General features: G+C 36.9%; 1 protein-coding gene across 1 annotated transcript; it reads right to left on the bottom strand.

The window, feature by feature from the left end:
* Positions 1–20: 20 nt before the first annotated feature.
* Positions 21–11,554, bottom strand: LOC133534761 (medium-chain acyl-CoA ligase ACSF2, mitochondrial-like). Its single transcript, XM_061874025.1, has 12 exons — positions 10,796–11,554; positions 9,936–10,101; positions 8,978–9,106; positions 8,198–8,415; positions 7,532–7,644; positions 5,904–6,010; positions 5,368–5,495; positions 3,674–3,839; positions 3,365–3,478; positions 3,122–3,264; positions 1,718–1,859; positions 21–1,506 (listed from the first exon to the last, which is right to left on the bottom strand). Exons 1-12 carry the CDS (start codon positions 10,858–10,860, stop codon positions 1,279–1,281), a joined length of 1,719 nt encoding a protein of 572 aa, XP_061730009.1. The 5' UTR covers positions 10,861–11,554; the 3' UTR covers positions 21–1,278.
* Positions 11,555–11,588: the final 34 nt, after the last annotated feature.

Here is an 11,588-nt window from a genome sequence, read left to right as displayed (position 1 = left end):
AGCAATTAAACAAATTAATGTTGATTAAAGACTAAGGTTTTATTCAATAAACACATAATTTATAGCTACAAAAACAGTAACTTATGAACTAACTTCTTACAACTATATAGGTAGGTAAAAAAAAAGTACAACAAAAATGGAAAATACGTACTTACGATTTTATTTTTGATTTATTTTTAGGGTAATAAAACTAGGGAAATACATGTTTTCTATAATGTCTGTAAACATGCTGTATCTTTTACATAATCCAACTTCTTAAATAATTTCAATGGAAATTGCAATTATATACAGCGTGTATTTTTGATACGACCACATAATCAAATGGTCAAATGGAGTTAGTTTAGGCATTAATTAACACAGATTCATTGGTTTTATAAACAATGGACGACTTTTATTTTTCCATATAAAATAATTCAGCAAGCAATGTACCACTAGCACTAATTTGTTTTAACTCAAAACGTCGCATCAAAGATATATAATAATGTGTACATAACTCTGTATAAGATGAAAAAGGCTAAAAAAAACGGGGCCTCGAAAAATCAAGTAAAATTTATGCTCGAATAGATGGCGATATACCTTTGGCCTATATTCGAGTAGATGGCGACACCGTTTGATATTTATTACAAATCAGTGAAATAACATGGGTCAAATAGCCACACACACAAATAGCTACAGATTTGTCTTGTTTGTCTTTTGTTTGCGCTACCACTGACACGCACATTTATAATTGTGGCATGTTGTACTGTTCTCAAGAATGTTCTCTATTTTGTATAGGAAACGTCCTCGCTCGAGAATATTCCCCATAGTAAAAAGAGAACGTTCTCGAGACCCGCACAACTCTACGATTAATGCAGCTTTAAGCGATTCCAAATGTACGGTCGCGCGTATTTATTTGCTTGCTGAGCTACCCTATTAGGTACAGACAGGCGGAAATTTTGATTGATATTTATTAGCCGGTAAAATCGGCGGATTTTTGATAAGCCGTTAGTAGGTGCGGTTACTTTACATAGGTAAATAAATAATTAAACACGACAGATTTAATTAATGTTTTTGTATAGGTAACTTACCTGTCGATGGCTAGCCACTACACTGTCATACTCGTAGTTCTTGGAAATAATAAATTATATTATATTTATACTCAGCACGTATGAAGGTCTGTTTTTTTATTCGGTAGACTAAAATGACGTTTCATATGTAAGACATGACATTTCTTAGTACCACATGAAATGTCATTTTAGTCTACGGAATAAAAAAACAGAATATAGGTACCTGATTAAATTAGAGCTTCCCCGATTCAATCAAGTCCCGTATCTTAAACTTCTGTATTTTCCCGGAGTTGGTCTTGGGGAATTGCTCGGCGACCCTCAGCAGGCGCGGTATCTTGAACTTGGCGAGGCGGCCGTCTAGGTGCCGGCGCAGGTCATCCGCGCTGAATGTGGCGCCGGCGCGAAGACGCACTACGGCACAGAGCTCCTCGCCTAGCCGTTCATCGGAAATGCCTACCACCTGGGAATTATAAAAATAAACTACTGCAGAAATTAGCACTCATAAATCATCTGTTTTCATTGCTTTTGAGTGTAATATTTAAAAAAAGGTACTTAAAAGGTAGGTTATATATCCAACATTCCGAAAGTGTTATGTTTGTATCCATTGCTCAATATAGCTGCAAGAAATTTGGCCGAACATAATCCCTAAATAAAATAGGAGTGGCAGGTACCTGGCTCTCGATAACGTCAGGGTGCGTGTTGAGCAGGTCCTCGATCTCCTTGGGCGCGATGTTCTCCCCGCCGCGCACTATGATGTCCTTTAGCCGACCCACTATCCGCCCGTAGCCATCTTCACCCAGGATGAATTTGTCCCTACAATGAAGATAAAAATATTCGAAATTGTCGAAATAAACGTGCCTTTATCCGATGATTGCCTACGCTGGCAATATTAGATTTTGACGTCCACCGTTGACATACCTAGTCTTAAGTCTCCTTAGATTAAAAGATTTTATAGTACAAGGGAAGACAGTGGAGACTTAACCATATGAAAAACATGATCTCCTAAATTATAAATCAATGCCTAATGCTTTGTATCTTGTCAATAATTTTATATTGTACATCTGGTTTCTTTAACCACTCACGTGCTTGATATTTTTATTATTCAGTGACTTCTATTATTATAATAAAATAAGGGTGACAGCTGGTAACTACAGCTACCAAAAGCAAGTGAGTGGTTAAGGAGCAATTTTAAAAATGGGTTTAAGTTTTATTTTAAGCTAGGAACTAGAAACTTCGTAAAATACATCTTAATAAAAAACAAGAAAAGTTATTTTAGCATTTTTGAAAATTCATCCCCTAAAGTAGTGAAAAAGGGGTTAACAGTTTGTATCGGAAACGAACCTTTTGTGAGTGAGGGACTTGAAACTTCGTAGGAAGACACAATATTAAAACAGAAGAAAGTAATTTCAGCTTAATAAAAAATTCTTCCCCTATAGGTGTTAAAAGGGTTGCAAGTTTGTAACGGTAACGATTTGAGTAGGAAAGGGGCTTAAAGTCATAAGAATACACAATACCGAATAGAAAGCATGAAAAGTAATTTTAGTGCTATTGAAAATTCAACTCCTAAAGAGGTGAAAAGGAGTTGAAAGTAAACAAGCGGCTTGAATTCGTAAGAAGACACAATATTAGAAAGCATAAAAAGTGATTTCAGTGCTTTTTAAAATTTATCCCTAATAGGGTTAAAAAAAGATGTTGAAAGTTTGTATCGGGAACAAAATATTTTTGAGGGACTTGAAACTTTGGAGAAATGTCACACCGTGCACCGTTAAAAAACAAGAGAAGTAATTTCAGTGTATTTGAAAATCAACTTCTAAAAGGGCGTTAAAACTGTTAAAAGGTGTTAAAACAGTATCAACAACGAAAATGTGTCGTGAAGAGATTGACAATTTGTATCGAGCACATTTTTTTTTTCGTTTGAGGAAGTTGAAGCGTTGGATACGTTGACACAAATGTCACGTGTGTTCAACTGCTTTTTAGCTACACAAAGTTAACGTAGAATTAACAACAATCGTTATAAACATCCACGCAAACGAGGACGCGGGCAACAGCTAGCTGTCAAATTCGAGTATGCTTACCCGGTATGCAGCCAGCCGTCATCTCTGAGAGTTTCTCTTGTTTTCTTCGGATCGTCCCAGTAACCAATCATGTTGCAGTAGCCTCTTACCAGCAGCTCGCCAGGGCTACCAAAGGGTAAAGTTTTGCCGTCATCGTCGACCACCTAAGGGTTGAAATTCGTTCCATACGTAATACTTAGTAGACCCAATTTTATATACATAAATTTAATCTAAGTAATAAGCAAAAAAATATTTAAATTTTACCCTAGCTTCGACATGGTCGTGAATATAGCCAACAGTGTTTGCGACGAGCTCGGTGCTGTCGTCCGGTAGATTTTGAAACACAGCTGCCGTGGTCTCCGATAATCCAAATAAACTCTGCAAAATGACAAAGAGTAGGTACGTGGACATTTTTAGGACAATACATGTCACTAGTTTAAACTAATTCGTTCCTTAAAATCGATATCGCTTGTACTAATGATATATTCAAAAATTTTGCTGCGCACCGTGAACGCTCACCATGGAGGCCTATTTTTATATGGAACGAGACAAATTAACTTTAGTAAACCTTACCGTAACCATATCAGCATTAAGATGCATTTTAATATCCTTTACAAGCTGTGGACTGCAAGGAGCCCCTCCATTCAGCGCGACCCTGAGGTTGGGCTTCGCGCAAGTACTCCTCACCAAGTTCAGTATGTCGACGAACATCGTCGGCGTGCCGTTCAGTACTGTACATCTAAACACATTGATAAAATTATACGCGAACTGTTTTTAGCTGTGGATTTATGCCTCGCCTAGATGAAAATCATTTGCAGAAAACGAAACGAAATGCTACGATAAACGTAAATAATGAATGAAAATGATAGCATTTCGTTTCGTTTTCTGTCCCCCAGGAGAGACAGGGTTCGATTATTTTACAAGTCAAGGAGATTTTAACATAATATGTTGAGACACGTTCAAAGCATCTATAAACATGAGACATGGGAAGCGTACAACTCTTGTCTTAATAATTATAACTACCTAAATTCAGGAATTTAGAGGGTCTTTGCGGGTGAAAATGGGCGCTTTTATACTTTATCGTGGCCGTCCATCCACGGATTCCGCGGTAACGACACCATTTCGCGAGTTCACGATAGCTTTAAAACCGGCCAAAAGCAGGTCGGGCCACGGGTGTAGAGTTCCGTAGTTACCCGTCCGACGAAATAGACTGTTTTACAAAACTCAAAAAGGGCTGAACCGATCAGGTTCCCTGTAGTTTTCCTTGAAAGTCTTTACTAAGCTTTACTTTCATGATTTTTCATATTTTTGGATCCATGGTTCAAAGTTAGAGGGAGAGATAGACCGCGAGCCAGGAACAATTTCCGTGACCAATCGCCTCCCGGCTAAAAACTCGTGTAGTGGTTAACGGCTAGTTATGATGAACCCTCGTGGATGTCAGCTGCTGCTCCGTTGGTGGGTTGAGGAATGGCTGCCACCGAAACACGTAAAATAAAAAGAAAATGTCATCGCCTCCCGTTTGATACTTTGTCAAATGATAGTTCAGATGCTGTTGTTAACTAAAAAAAAACCGTCAGCCGGTTATATCGCGGTGGTAAAAACATCAGCTGGTCGCATGAAGCATTACGCTTACTTTGCCACACATCAAGTGGTAAGGCGCATATTTTTTACATGTTCATTTTACAGCTGACGGTCATTCCACCGCGATATAGCCGGCTGACGGTGTTTTTAGTTTAAAACAGCATCTAAACTATCATCTGATGACTGACGAAATATGCTCCTGGCCCGCGGTCTAAGAGGACACATTTCTTTTTTTCTTTCAGAGCGATTATTTCCGAAAATATTACGTTTTCAAAAAATCATTCTTGAAGACCCATATTCATTTTGAAACACCTATCCAAAGACACTCCACACTATAGGGTTGAAAACAAAAAAAATCCTCCCGGGAGCTCATTTTTCTAGTTTTTATTTTAGAACTTTAGTCAGCGTAACTGAATTATATATTCGTATCAAAATTCAGCTTTCTAGCACTAACGATCACGGAGAAAAGCCGCGGCCGGACAGACAGACAGACAGACGGACATGGCGTAACTTATAAGGGTTCCTAGTTGACTACTAAACCCTAGAAACGAGTGTTGTGGACGACCACGCTAAAGTATAAAAGCGCCCAATCAGAAATCAGAACTATTTTATAAGAGGCCTACTCAGGCAAAATCTAGCCCTAAACTTTTACATTTTGTAGTTATGAATTTTAAGCTACACTTTACTTCTCATTAAGCAGAGCCTTCAAGTTCATGCCTGGGTTGTAAATAGGCGCCGCTAGCACAAGCGTGGCGCCGTGACGCAGCGCAGCGCCCGTCGTGATCACTGAACCCATGGCGTGGAACAGTGGTGCCTGTGGAAATAAGAAAATACTTGAGTTCATAAGCCTTCGGAGGATTTTCGCTATTAGTCCAGGCAATGCCTAATGAACGTATTACATTTTAATGTTTCAGTTTAACTTAAGCTACAACATAGTACATAGTATCTTAATATAAAACAAGGTACCTTAACTTGTATTAATATGGAAGATGCGGAACACCGTAACAGAAAAAGCCATCGCAAAATGTAAAATAGTTACGTGTCATGGACAAAGTTTCAAGCTGGTTTTTATCTGTGGTTCTTTAGTGGTGCTACTTCACCAAACTAATTTTTTGAATGCAAATAAGTACTTGTTATTTAAAATATTAAATAATTCGATATAAGTACTCCTTTATCGAAATTTAAAAAATTAAAACTAATGAAGCTAAGTAATATCTCTAACCTGGACACAGATAGTGTGGTGTTCCTCGTGTAACTTTTGCCTCTTGCCTATGAAATAACTGTTATTAATGTATCCAAAATGCGCGTCTAATGCTGCTTTGGGGTTTCCTATAAAAAAAATATTTCAGTTAAAAAAGTTTAACAGACACTAAGAAGGCTTATGAACAGACTGATTTTGTTGAAAATGAGTCTAATTTGGTTTACGTAGACCTTATAAGTCTTTAGATACAGCTACTCAATATTTCTGGTTTTTTTTTATATATTAGTAACATACGGTACAGATTAAACATAGGTCAGAACTAGTAACCAGAACCAATTTTTGATATTAGGGTTGGCATGGTACGATAGGTCACTAAAAAAGTCCAGTCCGTAAATAGTTTTAAAGGAGACATTTTATGGCAAGCAGTGCGAAATTACAAACCCAAACAGTTGATTGCACGTTGACAAGATTATTTTGTCACTATTAACACTTAACAAAATCAGCCGAACTCAGTGGAAAAAAGGCGTATCCACTAATTACGTCACACGTTTAAGTGAAGGGATCGGGCTGTCTTGGACTGCCAGTCAGAAGTCCATTTTTCTTTACGACTGAGTCCGGATTCTATTAGGGCCTTAGCCAGCTTACAAGGTGGGTGACGTGATTTGAGCCGATGGTGATAACTGGGGCTAAGGAACTCTTGGCGCCCGGGGAGGTCCACTCTAGTTATAAGTTTCTGGGTTTCTCTTATAAGTGCCTCTTCCCTTCTCAGTCTGGGAGGTGCAATGTTACATAGGACCGGGAGCCAGTAAGTTGGTGTGGAAAGGATGGTGCCTGAAATGCATTTCATCGACTTATTGAGTTCCACATCGACTCGGTCCGTATGCGCATTTTCCAGCCACACCGGTGAGCAGTAATCAGCAGTAGAGTACCTAAACAAGGGCCAGGGCTGAGGTGCGCAGGCAATCTGTGTTTGCTCCCCACGAAGTACCAGCAAGTTTATTGAGGATGTTGTTCCTCGTTTTCAGTTTTCTAGCTAATTTTGTAAGATGTTCTTTAAATGTGAGTGAACGATCTAAAGTGACTCCCAAGTACTTGGGGCAAAATTGTGCGTCAGACTTTTCCCTGTTTTTCGCTTTACTGTTAATTAACTACTATAACTAGTTTTTGCAATGATAAATCGTTTTTATTTGATATTTATTTTTTCCTAATCGGTTTCATGTCAAAAAAATCTAATATTCCTTTAATTATATTTTTTTTCATTGAAATATTATTAATTAATTCCAATCGCTTATTTAGTTGAAAACAAAATTGCCAAATATGTCACGTCACACCAGGGGGAGGGAGTTGCCTGATGTGACCTGGTGTGACAAGGAGGGGGGAGGGGTCAAAAATCATTAAATTAGTGTGGCGTAATTTATGAATGACCCCAAAGATCGTCAAGTGAACTTTTTTTGGGAAAATAGTTTCAGTTCAGTTTACGTTTCATTTATTAGCCATAAAGTAACATTATCATAACATGGTATGTCAGTAAAATAAATAAACTACTTAATTAGAATTGATTCAGTCAATAATAGCATAATTATTACACATTGCTTAAGTTTAAGTAAGTAACCAACTAAATAAATATTGTAAAGTAACCAGCACCTAACCTGTGGTTCCTGATGTTAAATGTATGATAGCTCCATCATCAGGCTCAACCTTAGTGCAAAACCGTGAGGCGTCTTGCTTACTCGCCAATAGGGACTCGAAACAGAAGGTGCCACTAAAAATAAGTTTTAATTATTCAGATGTTATAATAGGGTTGTTTCCAATTTTTTGAAACGCTTGTATTACGTTCTATATTAACTAAAAGTTGCCCTAAAATTCAACTTTTGTACTAAAAACGGCTTTAAATATGTTAAATTAACAAAATATATTTTGACAGATGCTTTCGCGCCCAAAACGCTCTTTGAAAATTGTGTAACGTCACAGTTTACGGTTTGACATATAACTACATGCGCACGTAGAAGATACGAACTGTCAACTGACATTTGTCATTCGGTGTTTATCGCCTAACTGTCAACAGTGTCAATCCGAGAGTTGTGACGTCATCAGAATCTTCTATAACGTTTCGAGTTTGGTCACGTGACGTGTGCCAAAAGATATTTTAAATTCAATATGTACAAAAATCTGGTCATTACAGGTCCCCTAAAAGTAGTTTAACATGTTCTTATAATCCAAAAGAATTTATTGGGATACAATTCTGCCCTAAGATTTGTAGATGGAAACAACCCTATTATATCTTAATATATATGTTATAATAGGTTCCTACTTACGGCAATTCCATTTTATCACATGATATAATTGCTTTTAAACTAGGAAACTCTTTTGACTCAATGTTTCCAGGTGTATGTTTATGAACTTCTGGTATTAATTCTTCTATAGTCTTGAAGTAGTTTCTTTTAATCGTATCTCCTATTACGATTGCTTTAAGTCCAGTTTTTTCGATACAAAAACTTAGTTCTGGTTTTTCATAGAGAGGATTGAGCAATACCTACAAAAAACATAATTTTACAATTACTAAACATTTCTAAAACATAGTACGCAAATAAAGTCAAAAAATAGCTTTTAATTTTTCTCTTTTATTACCAATGATTTTATGATTTATGTAGAAGTGTTTTTATAATTATGTTTTTTTTTTACTAACTGTTTTAGGATTTAAAATCAATCACTTTAACTGCATCTTCGTTTTATACAAACATTTAAGGGTTCCGAACTCTAAGGGTGACCCTTACTGTAATTAATCAGATACGGTCGTTTTTGCCGCAAAAAACGCATACTTCGACACTCTCAAGGAAATCAAAATTTATAGGGTACTTTCCGTTGACCTAGAACTATGAAATTTGCCAAGTACTTATACTACAAGTTAAGAGGTTAAGCAACGGTATAATTGTATAGGTCACCAAATCTTTTTGTAGATTTTTTTAAACTTTTACTAACGTGTACAATAGAAAAATCTGAAAGCTGTATATTTTTATATACGGAACCCTCGGTGGGCAAGTCCAACCCGCGCATGTTCGGTTTTTTATTATTATTATGATTTTCAATGTACCTACCGATATAAGTCCCGCTCGAGCAGCGCCCACCAGGGTGACAATAAACTGGGAGTTGTTGTGGGACCAAATGCCAACCATGTCCCCTTTCTCTAGGCCTTGAGCCCTTAGAGAACATCCTAAAGAGTCTGCCTGCAATCAAACAGGTACATTTTATTTTGGTATTAGGTTTGCTTTATATGTGACCGAAACCGGCAAAACGTCCCGCTTTGTCCCTTGCTACGAGTATAAGGATGGGATTTGCTTGTATCTTTATACGAATAACCTGTCAAGACGTCCTTATGGCAAGCGACAAAGGGGGACGTTTTGCCGGTTTCGGTCACATATAGTTATGTAGGTACCTAGTGAGTACCTTACTGGTGGCCCAAAAATACATTGACAAAGCATGTTTAGAAATATTCTGAAATAAAACGTATTATCTTGAAAATATTCTCATTTGGCTTTGATAAATCAACAATGTACACAGTTAAATCTTTGTCAACGTATTTTTGGTTGCCCTGTATTATGTAGGTACGGCAAGCTGCAAAATTGCATGGACACATTATGAATGAATTTATTCATAAAGTAGCCATACCAATTTGTAACTCAAAGAGTAGTATAATATATAGGATGGTGTATCTACCAACATATATACCGTTTTTATTGCGCCATGAAGTACCTAATTAGAAAACCTTCCTCGAATTCAGAAATTTACCTATAAAACTCAATAAACACAAACTATTTAACTACCTGACTAGCGGAGCAAACACTCATATCTGAAAACCACTCAAACCACGTTAATACCCCATTATCTACACACCAAGTAAACATGATGCCGAAGTCAGACTTGGCTAGGCAAGAGTCAGCGGATTTAGTATTACATGACATTATGACAACTAATTTTCAAAGCAAGGTAGGTAGATAGCAACAGATAGAACTACACAAATAAAGAAAATAAATGTTTTAAATGGAACATCCTTACTTTAGTCAGTAGTTGTTCATAGGTCAGCGAGACGTCTTCGTAGATTGACCGGACGGCTACGCGCCCTGGCCAGCGGTCAGCGGAGGCCTCAACAACCTGGCCGAAGGTGGCGTAAGTCAGCGGCTCGGAACCGGGGTTGTGCAGATACCCATTTGATGCTAAACGACTGAAATTGTAAAGTCACATGACAATGATCCCCTGGATTAATTTAGACTCCTAAGATTTATTTTTTACAGTTTTACTTACTTTCACTTTCGTATTGTGTTTGTGTTGTACCTATATTTTATTTATTGTATGAGGGAAGTTAGAGGGGAACAAAAAATATGGCACCCCGCGCGAAAGTTGCGACGCAGGATTTTCCCTCAATAACTTTGATAAGTAAGGTGTAGCGGGGCAGTCCTTACTGCGGGAAATTTCGAATAATCGAAATATATATCTTCCATATTTTACATACGATCCGATTGGAACGTATGTCAACGTATTCAAACGTTTCTTCAAATAGAAATTTGACGTATCTGAAAGTTCGAATCGGGTCGATTATTAACTGTAGTCCTATCAAAGAGAATTTGAAATAGAGGTGGATTGTCAAAGAAAATTTTGTAACCACAATTAATTTACTGCCATATTTAGACTCATAATTAAAACTTTTGGAATGCCGTTATATGCTATGTGTTAAATTTGTTAAATATCAAAAAGTGGCGCCATCTTACCGGGCCATCTAAACGATGATGCCGCGATACCTTTGGCCTTTAATCTATTAGATGGCATAGATTCTCCTTATTTCTAAAGTCGGTAAATATTACTAATATTATGTACAAATAAAGACATTAATACACATATATATCATACAAGGGTCATACCTTACACTTCTATTAATAATTATATTTGAGCCAGACAGCGCCGTTTTAAACAACATATTAAACATATCACAACACACTGTTATCAGTCTAGTGAGCTCAACAGCTGCTTGTAAACTGCGGCACAAATTGATAAATATACAAAAATAATACTACTAAGATTACATGTTTAACTAGAACAGACATAGGTACTCAACATTTCAATTTTTTTCTCATAAAGTATCTCATAATAGGTCCTTATTTATTAATATTCTTGACGAATAGCTACATTAGAGGTGTAGCTGACATAAAAACGATATCTAAATAATATAATTTTGGTCTCATTCGCCCGAACGTACGTCTCGCTCACGCTAATTCATGCACGGACTAATCCGAGCGGAAGGAACGCGCGAATGATAACTAACACACCATTTAGAGATCGTTTTGATGTCAAGTGCACGTTCGATTTGGCCTAAAGAGATTATTCAATTAAGTTGGCTCGTATTTATAACAAGGCGGTCTTGAGGACTAAATCTTTAAGAAACTACTTAGTTGTACGATATTGCTAAGTACACATAGATACATCATTGACATATATCTAAGGACAGGCAAAAAAAGTTAAGAACCTTCAGTCAATAAGGAAATTATTTGTTTGCCTGTCCGTCCCTTCGCGACATTGCTCAGAAAAATATGAACAGCAAAAAACTTTTAAATTTAGATTTCATAATATATAAAAAGTTCGTACCCGTCCCATAATTTTTCTTCATAATAAAAAATATTGATATAATTGCTGATTAAACTAATAAAGTGACTATTT

This window comes from Cydia pomonella, chromosome 2, assembly GCF_033807575.1.
Source record: "Cydia pomonella isolate Wapato2018A chromosome 2, ilCydPomo1, whole genome shotgun sequence".
Taxonomy (NCBI): Eukaryota; Metazoa; Arthropoda; class Insecta; order Lepidoptera; family Tortricidae; genus Cydia; species Cydia pomonella.
This window is presented reverse-complemented; position numbering and strand designations above follow the sequence as displayed.

What these genes read in the sequence shown, in the direction of transcription:
- LOC133534761 (XM_061874025.1), bottom strand. Translation starts at nt 10,860, where the DNA reads ATGTTTAATATGTTGTTTAAAACGGCGCTGTCTGGCTCAAATATAATT. An exon ending in AAGGCTCTGCTTAATGAGAA is followed by an intron (nt 3,840 to 5,367) that starts GTAAAGTGTAGC and finishes CAATGTGTTTAG; the next exon opens with ATGTACAGTACTGAACGGCA. An exon ending in TTAATGCTGATATGGTTACG is followed by an intron (nt 3,479 to 3,673) that starts GTAAGGTTTACT and finishes GTCATTTTGCAG; the next exon opens with AGTTTATTTGGATTATCGGA.